Genomic DNA, 25,820 nt, shown 5'->3' with positions numbered 1-25,820 from the left:
TACACATACTAAAGAAACCATACACGGCCCGGTAGAAACCCCTACAACCCGTTTCAACTCTTCTAGAGACATCTCTCACGGTACGTATATTAAGACCTCTTTCTTTCTTTATTTATTTATGTATTTATTTATTTTTTAAAAGCGGAGGGTTTTTTTGCCAACTCTACAAGCCTGTATGTCTTTCTCTTATTCAGCCCCACAAAAGAAGAGAGGACGTACCCTCCGATACTCTTGCGCATCCCCTGTTTTACCTGGAAGCTCTAAGATCTACAAAACCGCTGAAAGGACATTAATCATTGATGACCCACGTCTGAAGAAGGTCTCTGTAGCTACCCAGACTGATTCACCGCCGTTCCTTGTCTCAGATAATCTTAACCATCTCAGCCTTATCTTACAACTCCTAGAAGGTAACATTGAACAACTTATATCTGTGTTAAGATCATTAAAAAACACGTCTGATAAAAAATGACTAAAAAAGATAGAATGAAGAGGGACAATGCTGCCGATGTTCATACCCTGCTTAATGCTAAAAAGACTACTGTTAACACCTCTCTAAGACCTGTTCTAGATGATGCATCTAATTTAGATCTTAGCAATAGTTTGGTAACTGATTTAAATTGCCCTCCTTGTAATCTTGAAGATATAACACAACTGGTTTCTGAAACGTGTGCAAACATTCCATTACCTGATTTGAATGAAGAAACCCCCCCCATGTACTCCTATTACTGTAAAAGTTGAAAGCTCTGTAGTTAATCCTATGATTTCCATTACACGAGAGTAGATGTTAAAACTTCATGCTGATTTGAACTCGGCTCTCGCCAAGATAAGCACCAACTAAGACGTAGCTTTACAGTAAACTAATGTGATCCATATGCATCTCCATCCATTTACGTTTCCTTCCATATGATGATGTAGATATCCTTCTGTCTGGTGTTAATGGCTGAAGTGTAATGCTGGCTCCAGGGATCAGCTTATTTTGCCTCCCTGGCGCATCAGCACACACAACGGCTGCGATGCTGGCTCCGGGGATCAACCAAAGTGCGGCCTCCCCAGCGCATCAGCATGACAACCGTCTGGATTGAGCTAAGTAGGGTACATCTCTGGGGTTTTCAAGTGGGCACCTTCCATCCTCAGTGTTTCGTCGACTAGCCCACGACACCTCAAGAGGGCTCGACGGTGATTCTGGCGTCCCAGAATCACCCCCCTCCGTCCCCCACTCAACTCAGCCCAGCTTACTTACCTGTCCCCAGCCAGAATCTTTCCGTCTCAACCACAGCCAGTTGCTGCTCCTCTCTGCTGCTTCAGATAAGTTCTTCACTGTGCGACGCAACTCTTGGCCACTGAATCCGACGTCTCTGAGAAACCGGGTTGTAGAGTGTGCCACAAATCCTCGACAACCCACTTCCACTGGGTAAACCCGAACTCTCCATCCTCGCTGTTCCGCTTCAGTGGCTAGTTGAGCATACCGCAGTTTCTTCCTCTCATACGCCTCATCTACAGCGTCCTCCCATGGCACTGTTGACTCTACTAGGTGAACAAGGCGTGCTGATCTAGACCACAAGACAATATCTGGTCGAAGGTTAGTGGTGGCAATCTCAGGTGGAAAAATAAGCCGTTGACCAACATCTGCCAGCATATTCCAGTCTCTAGCAGCTTCCAGTTGTCCTGGGCGAGGATTGGTTTTAACACCTTTTCTTGGTGGTTGCTCTCCTGGGCGGAGGAATGTTGTCTTTTGTGTGTAATGTTTTGATGGAACAGGTGGCAACTTATTGGTCATGTTACGCTTGTCTTCCAATGCTAAGGCCAAACATCGCAGCACCTGGTCATGGCGCCAAGTAAACCGTCCTTGGCTAAGAGCCACCTTACATCCTGTCAAAATGTGCCTTAATGTTGCAGGTGATGAACACAAAGGACATGAGGGATCCTCTCCAACCCAGAGGTTTAGGTTCTGTGGTGATGGGAGAACATCATATGTTGACCTGATGAGGAAACTGATCCTGCTCTGTTCCATTGACCATAGGTCTTGCCAGCCAATCTTGCGTTGTTCCACACTCTCCCATCTCATCCATTCTCCCTGTTTGGCCTGGGAAATGGCCTTTATACACCTCATCCTCTCCTCCTGCTTTTGCACCTCGTTGACTACCAGCTTCCTTCTTTGAGCTGGGGCCGCCTTGTGCCATGTAGGAGGAGTTGAACTGAAACCAAGACCCCCTCTTCCATGCTGAACTTGCCCCATGATATCACCAATTCGAAGGGCAGCCTTTGCATCTTCCACAGCTTTCTTTGCCGCCCACTTTCTTCCAGTTTTCAACACAGGTGCTGCCTCCCTTACGCATTTATCGCGTGACTCTACTAATGTCATTTCCAGTCTGACCTTGGCGCACTTAAACTCCTCGGTTAGAGCAGAGACTGGTAGCTGCAGTATTCCTTTACCATAAAGTCCTACTCTGCTGAGGCAGCGTGGAACTCCCAACCATTTCCTGATGTATGAACTGATTAAAGCTTCCAGCTTCTCTACTGTTGTCAAAGAAACCTCGTACACAGTCAGTGGCCACAGCAACCTCGGCAGTAGACCAAACTGAAAGCACCAGAGTTTTAGTTTACCTGGTAGAGCGCAGCTGTCTATGCTCTTCAACCCTTCCACTGCTTGTTGTCTAACTTCTCCCACACGAACTGTGTCCTTTAGATCCCCGTCGTACCATCTCCCAAGACTCTTCACTGGCTTCTCAGACACTGTTGGTATTGCCTCACCATTAATGAAGAATGTTTTATCTACTACTTTGCCTTTAATTATAGAGATGCTCCTTGATTTAGTGGGCTTGAATTGCATTCGTGCCCATTCAATGTTATTGGTTAATTTGCCCAATAATCGATTAGTGCAGGCTACTGTTGTAGTCATGGTTGTCATGTCATCCATGTATGCTCGAATTGGTGGTAGTCGCATTCCAGAAGCCAAGCGCTCTCCTCCTACTACCCATTTTGATGCCCTAATGATTACTTCCATTGCCATGGTAAAAGCCAGTGGAGAAATGGTGCATCCTGCCATTATTCCAACCTCTAGGCATTGCCATGTAGTGCTGAATTCTGAAGTTGAAAAACTGAATTGCAAATCTCCAAAATAGGCTTTCACTAAATTTGTTATTGTCATCGGTACACTGAAAAAATCAAATGCTGCCCTAAGTAGTTCATGTGGCACTGAACCATATGCATTAGCCAAATCCAGGAATGTCACATGGAGCTCCTTCCTCTCCTTTTTAGCTGATTGAATTTGTTGCCAGATCACATTGATGTGTTCTAAGCAACCTGGGAAACCTGGAATGCCCGCTTTTTGTATTGAAGTGTCAATGAAGCAGTTCTTTAATATGTAAGCTGACAATCTCTGAGCAATAATGCTGAAGAAAATCTTGCCTTCTACGTTTAACAGGGAAATGGGACGAAACTGACTGATGCTTGTAGAATCTTTTTCTTTAGGTATAAAGACTCCACCTGCTCGGCGCCATGCTCTTGGTACAACCTGTTTTTCCCATGCCACTTTCATCAATTTCCACAGAATTCGTAGAACTCCTGAAGCACTCTTGTACACTCTGTACGGAACTCCATTAGGCCCTGTATGATCTAGAGTGTTTGGATGCTGCTTTAGCAAAATTGTCTGCTGCCTGCACTGTTGATAATGAAAGAACTGGTACTTCAAAATTGTCTGCACCCTGCACTGTTGATAATGAAAGACCTGGTACTTCAAAATTGTCTGGCCCCTGCACTGTTGATAATGAAAGACCTGGTACTTCAAAATTGTCTGACCCCTGCACTGTTGATAATGAAAGACCTGGTACTTCGGGTATGTCAAAGCCTGGCACTCTACCGATCCAAGGAGGCGGTCTTATAAGAGATGCAGACTCTGATAGTAGTCAGGAATCTTTTTCTTCAATTGATAGCGCTAGTACGACCTCTTCAGAAGAGACATCTGTTGAAAACACTGAGAATGGGGTACAGATTATTCAACGCCCTCGCTTTAATAACACAGAGTTGAGGTACAGGTTTAATTTCAGACGGCTGTATGATCTTGGTTCTTATGGTGAAATGTTTGTGGTAATGCATGAGGTTTTAGAAAGTATGATAGCCTCAATTAGGGAAACCCTGAAACCGGATGACGTTGTACACCTAGAGTTAAGAGCTGATTCGCTGGATATCCCGGTATTTCTAAACATGACTGGTGCTACTCTGTCTATTGATGAATTTCTCCTCCATATTGAATCCCTACTGCAAAGTCATAGTTCAATTCTGGCTGATGAGACCCTGATGCTTGTAGTGAATGTTATCCGTTGCCCCCGAGGCGGGGGAGTGCGGCGTGGTTTATCAACCATTATGAACAGCGGTATCATTAAAAAGAAAGCCCAACATCTCATCATCTGTTATAACAAAGACGATCAGCTGTGCTTTTCTTACTGTTTAGCGGGTTTGATGCTTCCTAAAGTTGATAGAACGCATAGTGCATGTGTGGTTGAGGGGTTAAAATTGCAAGAAGCAGTGGGTTTGACTAAAGATCAGATGGTTTCATTTGCAGACATTTCTAAATTTGAACAGCTTCTTGAAGTTAAAATCGTAGTGGTTTACAGATGTCCTGAAACAGATACTTTTGCAAGATACGAAACAACCCCCCAGCTTAAAGCAAAAACGGTGTTTCTGTTTTTTCATGACCAGCACTATTACGGCATTGTAAATCTGAAGGCTTTTCTGGGTGCCCGTTACATGTGTAAGCACTGCTACACTGTCTATAGCAACAAGGCAGGCCATCAATGCGAGAACTATTGCAATGTTTGCTTTCAAGAATCCTGTGTTCAGGATCCTCAGGGGAAAGTTAAATGTGATGAGTGTCATAGAAATTGTCGTTCACAATCTTGTTATGATTCTCATAAGGCTGCTTGGACCCCTTCCACTGTTACTTTAGATCTGATGTTTTCACATTGTGATACCTTGAAATTGTGTGAATCTTGTTGTAGGTTAGTCACCATCAATCCTGATAAACCAAAAAAGCATATGTGTTTAGCAGCGCAGTGTAGGACATGTAAGGCCCCGCTGGACCCTGACTCCCCACATAAATGCTTCATATCCCCTCTCAGGGCCCCTGAAGTGTCTACGAATTATGTCTTCTATGATTTTGAATGTAGACAGGAGGATGGTGTTCATGTACCCAATTATCTGCATTGCATCCATTTGGATGGTGTCGAATGGTCTTGGGATGGAGAGGATTGTGTGAAGGCCTTCTTTCAGAGATACCGTAATTACAGATATAAAGACTATACTTTTATAGCGCATAACTCAAAAGGTTATGATGGTTATCTGCTCATGAATCATCTAGTACACAATGCCCTCACCCCCCAGATTATATCTCAGGGGAGCAAGCTGATGTGTTTCATTGACAAAACTTTCAATATGAGGTATATTGATTCTTTGAACTTTTTACCTATGCGGCTGAGCGCTATGCCTAAAGCGATGGGATTTGACGCCGCTAAAGGGTATTTCCCACATTTCTTCAATACTGCTGAAAACCAGACCTATGTGGGCCCGTATCCGGATCCTAAGTACTACGGTATTCACCAGATGATGGCTAAAGACCGCGAGGACTTTTATGCATGGTATGCGACCGTTAAGGATGGCGTGTTTGATTTCAAAAAGGAGATGGTGTTTTACTGTAAGAACGATGTCGAGATTTTAAAAGAAGCGTGTATCCGTTTCAAAACAGAAGTTTACAAAGTAGGCGAGATTGACCCCTTCCAATGCACTACAATCGCCTCCTTGTGCATGGCTATGTACAGGACTAAATTTCTGCCTCAGAACACAATAGGTATTGTACCCGCTGATAATTATGCAAAGCAGCAGAAGAGTTTTTCAAATGCTTCAATACAGTGGCTGTTGTATGTTGCTGAAACTGAAAATATATACATTCAGCACGCTTTGAACGATGGTGAGAAACAGTTTGGGAGATATTTTGTGGATGGTTACGCGGTTGTAGAGGGTGTTCCTACAGCCTATGAATTTGCAGGCTGTTTCTACCATGGCTGCGCCGTGTGTTACGACTCTAATGACAGCCATTGCGGCGTGGTTTATCAACCATTATGAACAGCGGTATCATTAAAAAGAAAGCCCAACATCTCATCATCTGTTATAACAAAGACGATCAGCTGTGCTTTTCTTACTGTTTAGCGGGTTTGATGCTTCCTAAAGTTGATAGAACGCATAGTGCATGTGTGGTTGAGGGGTTAAAATTGCAAGAAGCAGTGGGTTTGACTAAAGATCAGATGGTTTCATTTGCAGACATTTCTAAATTTGAACAGCTTCTTGAAGTTAAAATCGTAGTGGTTTACAGATGTCCTGAAACAGATACTTTTGCAAGATACGAAACAACCCCCCAGCTTAAAGCAAAAACGGTGTTTCTGTTTTTTCATGACCAGCACTATTACGGCATTGTAAATCTGAAGGCTTTTCTGGGTGCCCGTTACATGTGTAAGCACTGCTACACTGTCTATAGCAACAAGGCAGGCCATCAATGCGAGAACTATTGCAATGTTTGCTTTCAAGAATCCTGTGTTCAGGATCCTCAGGGGAAAGTTAAATGTGATGAGTGTCATAGAAATTGTCGTTCACAATCTTGTTATGATTCTCATAAGGCTGCTTGGACCCCTTCCACTGTTACTTTAGATCTGATGTTTTCACATTGTGATACCTTGAAATTGTGTGAATCTTGTTGTAGGTTAGTCACCATCAATCCTGATAAACCAAAAAAGCATATGTGTTTAGCAGCGCAGTGTAGGACATGTAAGGCCCCGCTGGACCCTGACTCCCCACATAAATGCTTCATATCCCCTCTCAGGGCCCCTGAAGTGTCTACGAATTATGTCTTCTATGATTTTGAATGTAGACAGGAGGATGGTGTTCATGTACCCAATTATCTGCATTGCATCCATTTGGATGGTGTCGAATGGTCTTGGGATGGAGAGGATTGTGTGAAGGCCTTCTTTCAGAGATACCGTAATTACAGATATAAAGACTATACTTTTATAGCGCATAACTCAAAAGGTTATGATGGTTATCTGCTCATGAATCATCTAGTACACAATGCCCTCACCCCCCAGATTATATCTCAGGGGAGCAAGCTGATGTGTTTCATTGACAAAACTTTCAATATGAGGTATATTGATTCTTTGAACTTTTTACCTATGCGGCTGAGCGCTATGCCTAAAGCGATGGGATTTGACGCCGCTAAAGGGTATTTCCCACATTTCTTCAATACTGCTGAAAACCAGACCTATGTGGGCCCGTATCCGGATCCTAAGTACTACGGTATTCACCAGATGATGGCTAAAGACCGCGAGGACTTTTATGCATGGTATGCGACCGTTAAGGATGGCGTGTTTGATTTCAAAAAGGAGATGGTGTTTTACTGTAAGAACGATGTCGAGATTTTAAAAGAAGCGTGTATCCGTTTCAAAACAGAAGTTTACAAAGTAGGCGAGATTGACCCCTTCCAATGCACTACAATCGCCTCCTTGTGCATGGCTATGTACAGGACTAAATTTCTGCCTCAGAACACAATAGGTATTGTACCCGCTGATAATTATGCAAAGCAGCAGAAGAGTTTTTCAAATGCTTCAATACAGTGGCTGTTGTATGTTGCTGAAACTGAAAATATATACATTCAGCACGCTTTGAACGATGGTGAGAAACAGTTTGGGAGATATTTTGTGGATGGTTACGCGGTTGTAGAGGGTGTTCCTACAGCCTATGAATTTGCAGGCTGTTTCTACCATGGCTGCGCCGTGTGTTACGACTCTAATGACAGCCATTGCGGCGTGGTTTATCAACCATTATGAACAGCGGTATCATTAAAAAGAAAGCCCAACATCTCATCATCTGTTATAACAAAGACGATCAGCTGTGCTTTTCTTACTGTTTAGCGGGTTTGATGCTTCCTAAAGTTGATAGAACGCATAGTGCATGTGTGGTTGAGGGGTTAAAATTGCAAGAAGCAGTGGGTTTGACTAAAGATCAGATGGTTTCATTTGCAGACATTTCTAAATTTGAACAGCTTCTTGAAGTTAAAATCGTAGTGGTTTACAGATGTCCTGAAACAGATACTTTTGCAAGATACGAAACAACCCCCCAGCTTAAAGCAAAAACGGTGTTTCTGTTTTTTCATGACCAGCACTATTACGGCATTGTAAATCTGAAGGCTTTTCTGGGTGCCCGTTACATGTGTAAGCACTGCTACACTGTCTATAGCAACAAGGCAGGCCATCAATGCGAGAACTATTGCAATGTTTGCTTTCAAGAATCCTGTGTTCAGGATCCTCAGGGGAAAGTTAAATGTGATGAGTGTCATAGAAATTGTCGTTCACAATCTTGTTATGATTCTCATAAGGCTGCTTGGACCCCTTCCACTGTTACTTTAGATCTGATGTTTTCACATTGTGATACCTTGAAATTGTGTGAATCTTGTTGTAGGTTAGTCACCATCAATCCTGATAAACCAAAAAAGCATATGTGTTTAGCAGCGCAGTGTAGGACATGTAAGGCCCCGCTGGACCCTGACTCCCCACATAAATGCTTCATATCCCCTCTCAGGGCCCCTGAAGTGTCTACGAATTATGTCTTCTATGATTTTGAATGTAGACAGGAGGATGGTGTTCATGTACCCAATTATCTGCATTGCATCCATTTGGATGGTGTCGAATGGTCTTGGGATGGAGAGGATTGTGTGAAGGCCTTCTTTCAGAGATACCGTAATTACAGATATAAAGACTATACTTTTATAGCGCATAACTCAAAAGGTTATGATGGTTATCTGCTCATGAATCATCTAGTACACAATGCCCTCACCCCCCAGATTATATCTCAGGGGAGCAAGCTGATGTGTTTCATTGACAAAACTTTCAATATGAGGTATATTGATTCTTTGAACTTTTTACCTATGCGGCTGAGCGCTATGCCTAAAGCGATGGGATTTGACGCCGCTAAAGGGTATTTCCCACATTTCTTCAATACTGCTGAAAACCAGACCTATGTGGGCCCGTATCCGGATCCTAAGTACTACGGTATTCACCAGATGATGGCTAAAGACCGCGAGGACTTTTATGCATGGTATGCGACCGTTAAGGATGGCGTGTTTGATTTCAAAAAGGAGATGGTGTTTTACTGTAAGAACGATGTCGAGATTTTAAAAGAAGCGTGTATCCGTTTCAAAACAGAAGTTTACAAAGTAGGCGAGATTGACCCCTTCCAATGCACTACAATCGCCTCCTTGTGCATGGCTATGTACAGGACTAAATTTCTGCCTCAGAACACAATAGGTATTGTACCCGCTGATAATTATGCAAAGCAGCAGAAGAGTTTTTCAAATGCTTCAATACAGTGGCTGTTGTATGTTGCTGAAACTGAAAATATATACATTCAGCACGCTTTGAACGATGGTGAGAAACAGTTTGGGAGATATTTTGTGGATGGTTACGCGGTTGTAGAGGGTGTTCCTACAGCCTATGAATTTGCAGGCTGTTTCTACCATGGCTGCGCCGTGTGTTACGACTCTAATGACAGCCATTGCGGCGTGGTTTATCAACCATTATGAACAGCGGTATCATTAAAAAGAAAGCCCAACATCTCATCATCTGTTATAACAAAGACGATCAGCTGTGCTTTTCTTACTGTTTAGCGGGTTTGATGCTTCCTAAAGTTGATAGAACGCATAGTGCATGTGTGGTTGAGGGGTTAAAATTGCAAGAAGCAGTGGGTTTGACTAAAGATCAGATGGTTTCATTTGCAGACATTTCTAAATTTGAACAGCTTCTTGAAGTTAAAATCGTAGTGGTTTACAGATGTCCTGAAACAGATACTTTTGCAAGATACGAAACAACCCCCCAGCTTAAAGCAAAAACGGTGTTTCTGTTTTTTCATGACCAGCACTATTACGGCATTGTAAATCTGAAGGCTTTTCTGGGTGCCCGTTACATGTGTAAGCACTGCTACACTGTCTATAGCAACAAGGCAGGCCATCAATGCGAGAACTATTGCAATGTTTGCTTTCAAGAATCCTGTGTTCAGGATCCTCAGGGGAAAGTTAAATGTGATGAGTGTCATAGAAATTGTCGTTCACAATCTTGTTATGATTCTCATAAGGCTGCTTGGACCCCTTCCACTGTTACTTTAGATCTGATGTTTTCACATTGTGATACCTTGAAATTGTGTGAATCTTGTTGTAGGTTAGTCACCATCAATCCTGATAAACCAAAAAAGCATATGTGTTTAGCAGCGCAGTGTAGGACATGTAAGGCCCCGCTGGACCCTGACTCCCCACATAAATGCTTCATATCCCCTCTCAGGGCCCCTGAAGTGTCTACGAATTATGTCTTCTATGATTTTGAATGTAGACAGGAGGATGGTGTTCATGTACCCAATTATCTGCATTGCATCCATTTGGATGGTGTCGAATGGTCTTGGGATGGAGAGGATTGTGTGAAGGCCTTCTTTCAGAGATACCGTAATTACAGATATAAAGACTATACTTTTATAGCGCATAACTCAAAAGGTTATGATGGTTATCTGCTCATGAATCATCTAGTACACAATGCCCTCACCCCCCAGATTATATCTCAGGGGAGCAAGCTGATGTGTTTCATTGACAAAACTTTCAATATGAGGTATATTGATTCTTTGAACTTTTTACCTATGCGGCTGAGCGCTATGCCTAAAGCGATGGGATTTGACGCCGCTAAAGGGTATTTCCCACATTTCTTCAATACTGCTGAAAACCAGACCTATGTGGGCCCGTATCCGGATCCTAAGTACTACGGTATTCACCAGATGATGGCTAAAGACCGCGAGGACTTTTATGCATGGTATGCGACCGTTAAGGATGGCGTGTTTGATTTCAAAAAGGAGATGGTGTTTTACTGTAAGAACGATGTCGAGATTTTAAAAGAAGCGTGTATCCGTTTCAAAACAGAAGTTTACAAAGTAGGCGAGATTGACCCCTTCCAATGCACTACAATCGCCTCCTTGTGCATGGCTATGTACAGGACTAAATTTCTGCCTCAGAACACAATAGGTATTGTACCCGCTGATAATTATGCAAAGCAGCAGAAGAGTTTTTCAAATGCTTCAATACAGTGGCTGTTGTATGTTGCTGAAACTGAAAATATATACATTCAGCACGCTTTGAACGATGGTGAGAAACAGTTTGGGAGATATTTTGTGGATGGTTACGCGGTTGTAGAGGGTGTTCCTACAGCCTATGAATTTGCAGGCTGTTTCTACCATGGCTGCGCCGTGTGTTACGACTCTAATGACAGCCATCCTTTAACTAAGGAATCGTGCGGGACGATGTTCCAGCATTTTAACGCTAAGGTTAAGATGCTGAAAAAGGTCTATGGTCTTGATGTACGGGTGATATGGGAACATGAATGGAATGCTTTAAAAAAGCAGGATCCGTCGGTTCAGACTTTTGTGAGTAAATATGAGGGTCCAGAACGCCTTAATCCTCGCGAATCCTTATTCGGAGGCCGTACGAATGCTATCACGTTGCATTATGTAGCTGAAGAAAACGAGAGGATAGAGTACTACGATTTCACAAGTTTGTACCCCTTTGTCAACAAGACCAAGACGTATCCCATAGAGCACCCCACCATAATTTATCACGACTTTGAGGATTTGAGTAATTACTTTGGTCTGTTTAAATTAACAGTGTTGCCCCTAGGGGTCTGTATTTTCCGGTGCTCCCCTCTAGAATCTGTGGTAAACTGATGTTCACCCTTTGTCGCACTTGTACAGAGACACTAAATCAGACAGAATCGTGCACCCATGATGAGGCTGAAAGATCCTTAACAGGAGTCTGGTGTTCTGTGGAGGTGTTCAAAGCCCTTGAGAAGGGTTATGCGGTGACTAAAATCCATGAAATTTGGCATTTCCCTCAGACTTCTGATACTCTGTTTACAGGGTATATCAATGCCCATCTGAAGGGTAAGCAAGAGAGTTCTGGATACCCATCTCAATGCGTTGATGCCCAGAGCAAAGAGAAGTACATCAGCGATTACCTTCTCAAAGAAGGTATAGCCCTAGACCCTGAGAACATAACAGTGAACCCTGCCAAAAGACAGATTTCCAAACTGTTTCTCAACAGTCTTTGGGGGAAGTTCGGGCAGAAAACAAACCCATTATCCACGACGTTGGTTAGAAACCCTGCAGAATTTTTTCAGTATGTGTTTTCAAAACGCTACAAGGTTTCCCATTTTTTCTTTGTCGGTGAAAACGTGGCCCAAGTGCAGTGGCGCTACGCTTCTGACTCGTACACACCCCCTGGTAATGTAAACATCTTTATCGCGGCCTTTACAACCGCATACGCTCGTTTAGAACTGTATGACCTGATGGATCGCCTACAGAGAAGGTGCCTTTACCATGACACCGACTCTGTAATCTTTGTGAGCAAACCAGGAGATTGGAACCCTCCGCTAGGTGATTATCTAGGGGAATTGACCAGTGAGCTTAAACCGGGTGATTACATTACAGAATTTGTTTCAGGGGGTCCTAAAACATACGGCTATAAAACAAAGGACGGCAAAACATGTCTGAAAATTAAGGGCATAACCCTTAATTACGAAAACTCCAAAACTATTAATCTCTCATCTCTGAAAGATTTGGTTCAGAATTTCGTGAGTCCTGATTGAGACACCCCTCCTGAAAAAATCTTGATCGAAGGGACCCAAATTCACAGAAATAAAAAAGAGTTTCAGCTAGAAAATAGACCACACAGGAAAACTTTTCAGATTGTGTACAATAAGAGAGTATTGAAGTCTGACTACACCACATTGCCCTATGGATACTGAAGGAGGTTTTGATGTACGTCTTTCCATCCCTTTTGCAGCAATCATATCGGGACCCTCTAGTTCAGGGAAAAGTTTTTTTGTGAAAAAACTTTTAGAAAACTCTTCACAGGTTCTGTCGCAAATTCCTGAGAATATAATATACTGTTATAGTTGCTGGCAAAAATTATACGATGAATTAGCTTGTAAATTTCCTAATTTAAAATTTGTTGAAGGGATACCCTCATCTCTCTGTGATGATACCTTACTCCCCCCTAACAAAGTCAATTTAATCATTATTGACGATTTGATGGAGGTAGCTAGTGAAAATGATGAAATACAGAAAGCCTTTACAAAATACACGCACCATAGGAATTTATGTATATTATATCTAGTACAAAATTTGTTTTTTCAGGGTAAAATGAGTCGTACCATAAACTTAAATGCTAATTACATGATTCTTTTTAAAAATCCCAGAGACAAACTGCAGATTAGCACCCTAGCGAGACAGATGTACCCGCGAAACTCTAATTTCTTTTTAGAAGCTTTTGAAGATGCGACAAAACAACCGTACGGTTATCTCTTGGTAGATTTAAAAGCACAGACCCCTGAAGATTATCGGTTACGAACAGGTTTGTTCCAATCTGATTGGCCTGCTACCTATATTATGAAAAAACCTAAGGCTAAGAGGTTATAAAGGGTTGTAGATACTTAAAAAGATTATTTTATCAACAGCAGACAACATGTCGGCTAGAATAAAAAGAAACCTCCCCCTCTTAAAAAGGTTAGTCAGCGGGTCTTCTCCCCAGAGAAGAATCGTTTTACAAGAGGCCTCTGATGATCTTATCAAATCTATTGTTGAAATAGCCATAAACACTTTAAGGGGGAATATTCCTTTGACCAAAGCCCAATTAAAAAGACTTAAAAAAGAAAAAGTTGTAATAAAGAAGTTATGTAATAGAAACAACCTCTAAAAAAGAAGAGAAAAACAGTAAACCAAAAAGGAGGTTTTATAGGTTCCTTGTTAGGCATTGCCATCCCTTTTTTATCAGATCTTTTAACAGCAAGACGTTAAAAGTATGGAGTATGCTCAGAAAATGTACCTCGTTCCCCAACAACAGATTGACAGACTACGACAAGGCCCTTCCACTTCTCCTGAACCTATTAGAAAAGCAGTGGAAAGCCGTCTTGATAACGATATGAAAAGTGTGTTACTGAGAACTGATATTAGCGATTATGAAAAAATTAAACTATATACTGCTTTTTTACAAAGGTATCTGACCTTGATTAAACAGGATGAAAAAGAAACTAATACTTTAACACTGTTAACCCCTCCTAATGATGCTGTCACTGATAATACAACTGGGCCCCAGGCATCTCCTCAAGACGGACAGAGTACTGCTCAAGAGAAAGTTTCTCAGATAGAGGATTATGTTATGAGAAGCGTCCCTCACAGATCCAAGAGGAATGCTGAATTTATTTTACAGGCCATGATCCAGAACTCTAGTACTACTTCGTGGAACGATCAAGGAGAGTTTATTTTACGGGGTAATGTGGCGAGAGGAACCCATATGGTTGATTTAATTAAAACAGTTACCGGGGTCAGTAATGTTACAGATCGTAGGGCCCCAGCAGGGTCTAGCATGTATAAATATCCCTAATTCTGTGATTCCTAATACCCAGACCCGCAGCCGTGTGCAGGCCTTTAAAATTAACCCTCTTAAGAGCTCCAGAAGGAGGAAAAAGAGAAAAAATGACTGGGAAGACTATTAATTTGTAAATCTTTTTTTCTTGTGTATTTTCAATGTTTGCTTTTTTATGTACATATGCATGTGTCAAATATACTTGTTGATTTTTTAAAATGACTACATTCAATAAAAAATATATTGTTTAAGGATTTATTGTCTCAAACAGCGTTTTTATTTAACATTTAAAACATTTGTTTTTAAAAGCCTGGCAGGAATTTACACACTGCACACACGCATCGTCACACATATATTTTGATTTAGAGGGATATATTTTTTGAACGAAATTGTAGACCATATAATCGTTTTTATCAACATTTTCACTATATAGTTTCAGGATTTCACGGTAGGCAAGACCTTTAGAACGATGATATAAGAAAAAAACACAATGATGTCCACATGTAGCGGTCTTTGGTCCTTGCAGCTGTTGGTTGTTGAATACAGTCTGTGTAGAGTTTTTGAATAAAAATTCCATAATAGTTTTAGGAAAATATCCGAAATCCGGGGGGTAACCGTATGAGTAAAAAAATTCACCGTTCCCATCTTTTAAATAAAGGCCCAGCCAATGTTCCCCTGGATAATTCTGAGGATGAGTGTTCACGATGATCAAAGCAGGATTTTTTTTAATTCTACCCTTAGGCAGTTGGTCACATGCTAAAACCCCATAAAAACTCTTTTGTGTAAAAGGGTTACTAGTCAGTATTGAGGTAAGTTGTAAAGTATTCATGGTCACGTTAAATGACTCTATTTCATTTAATCAGTAATCAAAGAGAACAGCTCTTTGTTTGGAGACCTCTATGACGTTCTCAAACACAGCATAGATGATTAGGTTTACAGTGTCCGGCAGCGGAACAGAAAAGCGCATTTCAAGGCGCATATTTCCTGTTTTAACTAGAGAAAAGTGATCCCCTGCTTCTTGGTCGGGGGTTAAATCAAAAGCATAAAGGGTGTACCCCCTAGAGTAATCGGAACGATCGATAATCAGAGGTTTGTCTTTCAGATGTCTTCCAGTGGCCTGTATTAAACTATAATACTCTCTAACAGAGTTGTGCGTATTCGCATAGTTGGGTTGAAAAGGTTTTGAGGGTATTTGTTCTCCATCAACATACAATGCTATAAAGTTGGCATCAAAATGTTTAAAGTTAAAAGGATTTTTTACATAATCACCGCTAAAGGCATCGTTATCTGTTAAACCTATGACTACAAATTTAGGCAGTTGCCCCAGAAACATGTTTTCTTGATTACTAACTCTGAGTCCTCTAGGAATGCTATAAACCTTCACAGCGACCCTTTCAATAGGATATTTAGCATTTGAAGTCATCAAGGCCTGAGCATGCCCTATTTTCACATCCGGAGACACTTTAACTTTCTTGACATAAAGAGAGGCTTCTAAAAGGTACTGGTTTGCATCGCCAGCCATTAAACAAAACCTATCACTAGCCCTAATCATTTTAATTTTTACATCAAGGCCATTTAACATGAGTTTTTCTTGAAAAAAAATATCAGAATGTAGAGGTCCTAAAAGTTCAAATATGTGACTTCTTCGGGTATAAACACCTCTTTGTCTTAAGCCTTCGTTTGCCCCTGCAGGATCTCCAACATCCATATTGCCAGCGGTGTCTTTAAAATACATCCCAGCCGAAAACTGAGATTCCAAGGTTTCCTTACCATAATTGAGCAAGACTTCTATAAGACTTCTATAAGGATATGTGCTACTACTCTGGCTAATTAATCTTTCGCCTAAGGAAACGTCTACTTGTGAGAAAATTGTAGCTATAGGATAGTTGATAATGCTTACAGGGCTATTGACATCTAGATCAGTGTTATCAGCTTTTGTGATCTTAAAAGAGTGTTATTTAAGTCCAGATAATCCTCCCCGTTTCCTGCAATATAAAATTCAAGAGGGGCGGTGTCCGAAAGGGCTGAGAGCGGTGGTATTTCAACATAGGCTTTTATCTATACTTGTCTGGGTGTAAGGTACGGTGAATAAATCCAGTTCAGATTTTACACATTCTTGAGATAAATGATGAACTAGAGCCATGTTTTAAAAGATGTTTCTAGTTTTCTTTTTACGACGTGCCTTTGTTTTTTTAACAGACCTCTTCCTCCGCGATCTGCTGCTTAATGCTTTAGAAGGTGCACGTCTAGCCCTTTTACGGGATCGGCTTCGAGCTCCTGGAGGACTGGGACGTTTTTTTCTATAGCCTCTTGACATCACCATTAGCCCCGATCCTGATTGGGGGTCCTCATGGTTGTGAGTAGCGTAGGATGTTATCACGTTCGACACCACGTCCTTCACAATATTTTTAGCCGCTGACTTTAAATGAGGTTTAGCTATATCAAAACCCCTCCTAAGTAAAGGCATAGCTTTTCTAAAAAGCCCTCTGAATATACCCCCGATCCCTGCCCCGTACATTACCGGAGCCCCAGTAAACCCTGGCATCCCATTTCCAGCTTGATTTTTATAATATTGTATATAGGGGTTAGAATCTCCATAGACCCTCATTTTCATATTCTTTTCAATTATATATAAAGAGACTGTTTAACAGGTCTGAAGTGGACCTTCACTATGACCTTCTGTCACAAAGACGGCCAGAGTGGGTGGCGTCAGACCGGAAGTAGGAAGGAATTCAAACAAAGACAGTGGTTGTGATGATGAGCTGAGTGCAATGGCTGCACTCAGCGTTTATTAACAAAATAAAAAGGTTTAACAGTACAAAAACAGGACACGGCACTTGACGCCAAAATAAACAGACATACAAAACGATTAAACACTAAACAGACGGTGCAGGACAGACAGACGAACAAACACGGTGAGTGAAAACACGTTAACTATTACTCTTATTCTAACAATTACTACCTCCGTCTCCAATCCCGTTCTCCACTCACCGAACACCCCACCCTGACTGACTAAAAATGTGCCTATTTATACTGTTGTGCTGGGATTCAATTACTAATTAATTATTCACTTGAATCCCAGCACGTGAATTAATTCTGTGCAACCCCGTGCTCACATATTACATTTAACCAGCATGTGAAGTGATTTGTGCCCTCCTCGTGCCTACATACAAATCTACACTTTTTAAATATACGTGAAACACAGACCCGTTTATATCCCGTGTACCAATCTATACACCAACATTAACATACGCACGCATACATACACAAAACACACAAATGCACACAGGGGCGGGGCACTTTGCCACATATACCCCCCCTTGTGCGCAGCACACATGGCCTCAACGGCCACCTCCCCCTTTAAAAACCCAGCAGTCCAGGACAAAGTCTCGGGCTGGGAAGGGAGGCTTCAGTGGGCCCTTGGCTGGCAATGCTGTCAGCACCCCTGCCGGTAGTGGCACGGCTGACAGCCTGTTGGTCCCGTCCTGCAGCGAAAAAGCTGCGGGGGCAGGTGGTCCCCCGACCTCCCCCTTCTTCGTAGCCGGCAGCTCCCTCCTGTGGGGCTCCGGCCACAAGAACTCCTGCAGCGAAACTGCTGCTGGGGAAAGTGGTCTCCAGACCTCGTCCCCCTTCTTCGTGGCCGGCAGCTCCCCTTTCTGGGGCTCCGGCCACCGTACTCCCTGCGGAGGTACGGGCAGCAGAGGCAGCTCCTGCTCCTCTGCTCCGGGTGGTGGCGGAGGCAGAGGCAGCTCCAGCTCCTCTGCTCCCGGCGGTGGTGGAGGCAGAGGTAGCTCCAGCTCCTCTGCTCCTGGCGGTGGTGGAGGCAGAGGCAGCTCCAGCTCCTCTGCTCCTGGCGGTGGTGGAGGCAGAGGCAGCTCCAGCTCCTCTGCTCCTGGCGGTGGTGGAGGCAGAGGCAGCTCCTGCTCCTCTGCTCCTGGAGGTGGTGGAGGCAGAGGCAGCTCCTGCTCCTCTGCTCCTGGAGGTGGTGGAGGCAGAGGCAGCTCCTGCTCCTCTGCTCCTGGAAGTGGTGGAGGCAGAGGCAGCTCCTGCTCCTCTGCTCCTGGCGGTGGTGGAGGCAGAGGCAGCTCCTGCTCCTCTGCTCCTGGAAGTGGTGGAGGCAGAGGCAGCTCCTGCTCCTCTGCTCCTGGCGGTGGTGGAGGCAGTGGCAGCTCCTGCTCCTCTGCTCCTGGTGGTGGTGGAGGCAGAGGCAGCTCCTGCTCCTCTACTCCTAGTGGAGGAAGCGGTGGAGGTGGCGGAGGCAGAGGCAGCTCCTCTGCTCCTGGCGGCGCTGGCTCCCTCCGCTGTGGCGGCTGGGCTGGTGCGCGCCGTGCTGCCTTCAGCAGCATGAATAGAGGCTGCTGGGGGACACCAGCCTCCTGCCCCTCTCCCCCCCAAAAATTTCCAGGGGGTTGGGCCTGTAACCCCTCCCCTTCCGGCTCTTGGGGCTGAACCAGCAGGCATTTTCCCTCTGCTGGTGGCTTGGGTCCCAGAGCTGTGGAAGCCCCGACTTGCCTCCCTTTGGGCTGTGGACGCACCGACTCCTCCCTTTTGGGCTGTGGACGCACCGACTCCTCCCTTTTGGGCTGTGGACGCACCGACTCCTCCCTTTTGGGCTGTGGACGCACCGACTCCCCCCTCTTGGGCTGTGGACGTTCGGGCTCCCCCCACTCAGGCGTAGGACGTTCGGGCTCCTCCCACTCAGGCGTAGGACGTTCGGGCTCCTCCCACTCAGGCGTAGGACGTTCGGGCTCCTTCCGCTTGGGCACTGGCGAGCTGGCATAGGGGCATCCTGACCAGTCATGTCCCCCTTCCTCACATCGCCCGCACCAGCTCGGTGGCACCTCGGAGCAGTCCCTCCAGCGGTGATCCACCTCTCCGCACCAGGTGCACCAGGGGAACAGGTTCTCTGGCTCCTCTGGCCGCTGTTGCAGTTGTGGTTGGGGCGGTGGGAGCAGCAGTCTACCTCCCCCTGCTGGTGGTGGAGACTCAGGCGACCCCTGCTCCTCCCTCTCCTGATGGACAGGGCAGTGGGCCACGAAGTGCTCACCTCCGCAGATGGGGCATCGTTGGGGTAGCTGACCGAGGGGGTACCAGGGGCAGTTGGTGCGGGAATGCCCAGGCTCAGCACAGCAGTAACACCCGGGCTGCTGTTCCTCCTCCTCACCTTGGAAGGGGCAGATCGCCACCGTGTGTCCTTGGACCCCACAGGCCATGCACCAGCCTTGGTCCTCGAGGCCCCCGAGGAGGTCCTCCAGGTCCCGGCAGCCGTCTCTCCAGCCTTCCATTTTCCCCTCGGGGTGCACTAACCAGTCCCATATTTCTCGGGACGGTGGGGAACCCGGTGGCAGTGGGGTGGCTACTGCTGGTTGGGGTGACCGCTGCTTCTGCTGCTTCCTGCAGCTCTTTCTCCCCATCCCTCTTCTTGCGCTTTTTTTTTTTTTTTGTAATCCAGACCCCTTCTGGTCTCCGTATGGAGGCGTGGGTTCAAATCCCACTTCTGACACCACGTGTCACAAAGACGGCCAGAGTGGGTGGCGTCAGACCGGAAGTAGGAAGGAATTCAAACAAAGACAGTGGTTGTGATGATGAGCTGAGTGCAATGGCTGCACTCAGCGTTTATTAACAAAATAAAAAGGTTTAACAGTACAAAAACAGGACACGGCACTTGACGCCAAAATAAACAGACATACAAAACGACTAAACACTAAACAGACGGTGCAGGACAGACAGACGAACAAACACGGTGAGTGAAAACACGTTAACTATTACTCTTATTCTAACAATTACTACCTCCGTCTCCAATCCCGTTCTCCACTCACCGAACACCCCACCCTGACTGACTAAAAATGTGCCTATTTATACTGTTGTGCTGGGATTCAATTACTAATTAATTATTCACTTGAATCCCAGCACGTGAATTAATTCTGTGCAACCCCGTGCTCACATATTACATTTAACCAGCACGTGAAGTGATTTGTGCCCTCCTCGTGCCTAAATACAAATCTACACTTTTTAAATATACGTGAAACACAGACCCGTTTATATCCTGTGTACCAATCTATACACCAACATTAACATACGCACGCATACATACACAAAACACACAAATGCACACAGGGGTGGGGCACTTTGCCACACCTTCCCAAAACGAAATGGAACAAGACTGTTTTGATCCGTCTTAAGTTGCAAAGTTATAGTGTCAAAACAATTCTTACTGACAGCTACATAATGAGGTCGGTCATAAGTTATTGTTACTATTTCATTGGGGGATCCATTAATAGGTACACATCTTAGAAGGGGGACGTAGCTATCACCCACTGCTTGATGGGTTATTATATCGGTGTATACATACAAAGTGTAAAATCCTGCTCTAATGTCTGCAGGATAAAACCCCCTCTTATAAGCTTTCTCAGCGGCGGCTTCATAGAACCCCAAGATCCTTCCTAATTGACCCTCTGTATACAGGTACAATTTGGCATCTCCATGTATATAAACTTTTCTTTCTACAGATTTGTATAATAACTCTATGTCTATCAATCTATCTCGAAAAGCATTATTCATAGCGTTGATTAATTCCTTTACAGAATCATAATAACCGGCGGCTAATTTAAATACTGTTTTAACATGCGTATCTATACTACGGGTAAAAAATCTATTCTCTGCATCACTTATATTTTCCCACGTATAAGGGTATTGGATCTCTGCTAATCCAACTTCCCATTTTCCTTGTAGATTCACAGGTTTTGATAACCGTATAGTAAAATCGGCTATAGTGTTCTTCGGAAATATTTCCTTTGAGGCGTTACTGGGTAGAGTCACATAAAAGGAGGTTTGATCCATCTTGTCAGTAGCCACGGTGTAATGAAATCTACAATGATGGAGTCCCCTTAATATTCTGCAGCTGCTTGGCCTCGATCCAGCTGTTAAATTTGTCCGGCCAACCCCGCCACTTTATAAGACAATACTTTTTACCTTTTTCTTTTTTCTTGGTTAAGATTTTCTCTACCGTAAACAGTCTATCTACCGTCCCTTTTATCTTCTGTAATTCAAGCTCGTAGAAGGTCCCATTTATTTCCTCTCCATCATAATCCTTCAGCCTGTATACAGGGGGTTTCCTAGGCAATCGTTCGTATATATTAAAAATCTCATCCGTGTATGTCTGCTCATAACCTTTTATAAAGGGGGCCCTTAATTTTGATACTCTAACAGCATCCCCAATCTGAAACTTGAATTTGGGTGGTTTGTACGGGAATTCCTGAGTATATAGATTCTTAAAAACTTTAAAGGAATTGTCTTCATTAACTTCTGAAGGTTTCATTTTAATACTTCTATGGTAAGAATTATTATAAGAGCGAACCAATTCTTTTAGCTTATCTAAATACTTATGAGTGTTGAAGGCTGTAAAATATTTCCACATTTTAGTCTTTAGAGTCCTATTATACCTTTCAACAACAGAGGCTTTTAATTCATTACCGGTGGTAAAGTCTGCAATACTATATTTTTTAACAAGTTTTGAAAGGACTTGTTTAAAAATTCTTTACCTTTATCAGTTTGCAATTTTTTGGGTGAACGACCGCTTTCAAGGATTTTCTTGAAAGCCTTTGTCACACACCCAGCTGTTTTGTTTTTTAGAGGTTGAACCCATGCAAATTTGGATAAAACATCTATGCATGTTAACATAAACTTGTTGCGGTTATTTTTCTTTGACAGACTAGACATATCTACTAAATCGGCCTGCCACTGATCGTCAATATTAGATACAAATACGCGGTTTCTTTTAAAGTTTATTCTAGAGGGTTTATGTAGGGTGTAAGTGTCTTGTTCAGATAACCATTCAGCTATATCCTTATCACCAACCCTACACCCCTCCTCCCTAAGAACTCTCTGTAGAGACTGTCGGCCTCCAAACCCACCAGGATTTGAAACATCATAGTAAATTCGTTTCATTTGCTGAAGAGTCATCCCTTCAGAAAAAAAGTCAAACAAATGCGGTGATTGTAAAGTACAAAAGGGTTTATTCACACAGTATACAGATTAACAATTATGATTGGATACTTTAAACGACGCATAAACAGGAGACATTGCCTTTCATAGTAATGCATTAAACAAGACACAGTATCTTTTACAGCTCTAGAGATATCTGTATTCAGACCATTGACGAGATGATAAAGACAAGCTTCAGACACGTATGTATACAACACCAGTAAATACTCCCATTTACAGGGGTACACAGTGTAAAACATTTCAGGGATCATCACCGTTAGAAAAACATTTAAAGGTATTTCACATTTTACAGAATCAGCAATCATTTCAGCCCAATATTTAGGATCCACCAAGGCGTGTATTTCAAGCGTAGCTCTTTTTAGCTCAGTGAAACGTTTTACATCGACAGACAAGGGGTTTTTAAAGAGGGCCCGGGAAGCCAATTTGTCAACTACGAGTTCAAACAGAAGACCCTCCAACTCACTCTGCATTCTGTACCGAGTCATGCGGTTCCCCATCTTCAAAGTCAAAAACCCCGTAATAAGTCAGAGGAGCCTGGGGTTCTGTAAAGTTTCTGTTATAGAAAGATCTAGTTATCTTGTTAACCACTTCTTGAGTCCTTTCATCCAGGTCCTGTTGCAGCTGCTGGAGCTTCTCTTTTATGTAAGGTTCAGGTCTCAGTTCAATTAAACAATCCTCAACCAGCTTCTGAATCTTGTTCAGAGGAAGGAAAAAATCGAGTAGATGAAGAGCCTTAGAAACCAGAATCTTTAACCAAGGTACGTGTATTTTAGCTATTAGTTCTTCAAACCTCTTGTTGAAATAACCGTAGTCTACTTCAAAGAGACAGCTATGATGTCTCTGGCTGGGGTGGTCCACGGCGCAACCGGCGCAATTTTTCTGCAGATCCCGGTCTATGATCACTTCCAGTAGAGAGGCCAGAAGGCCCTTGACAATCTTGAGGATTCTTGTGAATGTCACTCCATAAAGGCTGTCGGGGTCGTCGTGATCCTCCGAGGGTTCTGTAGGAAGAGCGTGAGACAACGGTGTAAAGACAGGTTCGGTTGGAATCTCCGGCTCCGTAGGAGGGGTGGTAGGTAGACTCTGGTTCGGCAGATCGTAAGAAGGTAGAAAACACACTTTTTCAGATACACACCATTGCTACGGCGCCTCGGGATCTTCAGCATCCCTATTCTCTGGAACGTAATCAAAATCAAACCACTCGTCACAAGAGCTGTCTGAAATATAGCCAAATGCTGCGGAATCCATGCTAACGATTCTTCTCTTTTAAGCAGTATGAACCTCAAATAAGAAACTCCTTTTTATTAGAACCCTGATACAAGCCCCTCCCATAGATAGCGTCATACCCTACAACATGTCCAAACATGCCTGCGCTCTACCCGCTCTCTGCAATGAGGACGTGGGGGGTCAAAGTCCTCCACCGGCTAACATTTTTTCTAAATTACATTTTCATACGTTATTTTTTAAACAACGCACTAATACAACTTGCTTTCTCTTCTTTCTTTCTATCTTTTCTTTGTAATAGTCTATAAAATAAGGATACAACAGACGCCATTTTTAAGGAGGGCTATTTTTGACGGATGTACGGTAAAAAAGGGACGGGTCATAAATCACTCAAAGCGTGGGAAAAAGGGGCGAGGCTTTAGAGCCATAAATCACTCAAAGCGTGGGAAAAAGGGGCGAGGCTTTAGAGCCATAAATCACTCAAAGCGTGGGAAAAAGGGGAGGGGCTTAAGGGTCATAAATCAATCAAACCGTGGGAAAAGGGGGAGGAGCTTACGGGTCATAAATCAATCAAACCATGGGAAAAAGGGGAGGAGCTTAAGGGTCATAAATCACTCAGGGGCGTGGCAGGGGGCGGGGCTTGGGGTCATAAATCAATCAAACGGTGTGAAAGGGGCGGGGCTTAGGGTCATAAATCAATCAAAAGGGGCGGGGCTTAGAAAAGTGACAGACGCTGTCGTACCATTACTACTCGCGATAAATGGAGAAAGCGAGGACGAATTCTCCCACGGAAAGGCTTTTTTGAAGACGTGGGTCGCGGGATTTTAGAGTGACCGAAACGTCTCCGCAGTCAACCACTCTGTGATCTAAAAACTCAGAAGAAGCAATGAGAATAGAGACAAGATTAACATCCTTGCCTTCGATTATTAGCTTTCTAATTTTTGGTGAAATAGAATGGCTGGTAATAGCACGGGGAGAAGAGGAACTTGCTACAGTGGCTGAGGAGAGATTGAACTCTGGAGGGGGAACGGGGGGGTACTGAAAAAGACGTACCAAGGGTATAAGCAGGAGTGCTGGAACTGAAGGCGGGTGGAGCCAAAGCAGGATTTTCCAGTTTGTCAAGAAGGGCGCTGAGAGCTAGCTGAGAGTCTATAATGGGCTGGAGCAGAGTTTGCAGCTGATTAAAAGTGACCTGAGGGGCGCTGCTGGAGGAGGGGATGGGCGGGGTGAGTGACTGCGGCAGATGCTGTGGCTGCGTTGACTGCGCCGCCGGGGGGAGCTGGGCTGCGAAAGCAGTCTTGCGTATGCGCAGCAGGAACAGGAACGGAGAGAGTAGCAGAAGAGTAGGGCCTAACAGCTGAAGCTTGCAAGTGGGAGGGGAAAATCAGCTCGGCTGACAAGGCTTCACAATAGGTAACAAATAGGGACTTGCGATCTCCGCCGACGGGAATAGGAATGGACTTTACAAAGATTACTTTCAGCAGCTTAGGTGTCGTCCAATCTTTGTAGTGGAGCTGCGGTAGGGGCTGGCTAGCGGAACCGCGCTTTGGGCCCCGCTCTTGCCTAGCTGAACGCCGGGTGGAAGCAAGGTTGGCTGACGGGGCTGGTGCGGTCATGGACCGGGACGAGGAACGGAATGCCTGACAGAGACGGACCGGTGGAGGGGTCGGAGGCAGGAACTCGTCTGAGTCGGAAGGGAATGCGTAAGCTGAAAGCTTTTCCATTTGGAAGCAGGTAAGACTGTGCGTATTAATCTTGCGATGGTCTTCGTAACCTTTTTTTTTTTTTTTTTCGGGAGTAATGCGAAACACTACCAGTCAGGATTCAAAAACGAAACACTAGACAGAAAAGGTGCAGGTGATCAGGTCTTAAATAGTAAATCTTATTGTATTACTTGTATTGTAACACTTGAAATGTATTTGCTTACGATTGTAAGTCGCCCTGGATAAGGGCGTCTGCTAAGAAATAAATAATAATAATAATAATAATGATTAGAAAATTGAAAGATTAGAGATTAGCGGTCCCCCCAGATCCACTCCCCCGAACCTCGCAAGCTAACATTTATTTTAACAACATTAAGGTCTGGTTACACTGGAGCGGTAGC

At 43.9% G+C, this 25,820-nt stretch overlaps 1 protein-coding gene across 1 annotated transcript; it reads right to left on the bottom strand.

The window, feature by feature from the left end:
* Positions 1–400: 400 nt before the first annotated feature.
* On the bottom strand, positions 401–25,440 carry LOC131699527 (uncharacterized). The gene is made up of 5 exons (XM_058996608.1): positions 25,192–25,440; positions 24,770–25,079; positions 23,255–23,493; positions 2,157–3,661; positions 401–428 (listed from the first exon to the last, which is right to left on the bottom strand). The coding sequence occupies exons 1-5, from the start codon at positions 25,438–25,440 to the stop codon at positions 401–403; spliced, it is 2,331 nt and encodes a 776-aa protein (XP_058852591.1).
* Positions 25,441–25,820: the final 380 nt, after the last annotated feature.

The sequence above is a fragment of the Acipenser ruthenus genome, chromosome 22 (genome assembly GCF_902713425.1).
Source record: "Acipenser ruthenus chromosome 22, fAciRut3.2 maternal haplotype, whole genome shotgun sequence".
Taxonomy (NCBI): Eukaryota; Metazoa; Chordata; class Actinopteri; order Acipenseriformes; family Acipenseridae; genus Acipenser; species Acipenser ruthenus.
The sequence above is the reverse complement of the archived record's forward strand: the minus strand, read 5'-3'. Positions and strand labels throughout refer to the sequence as shown.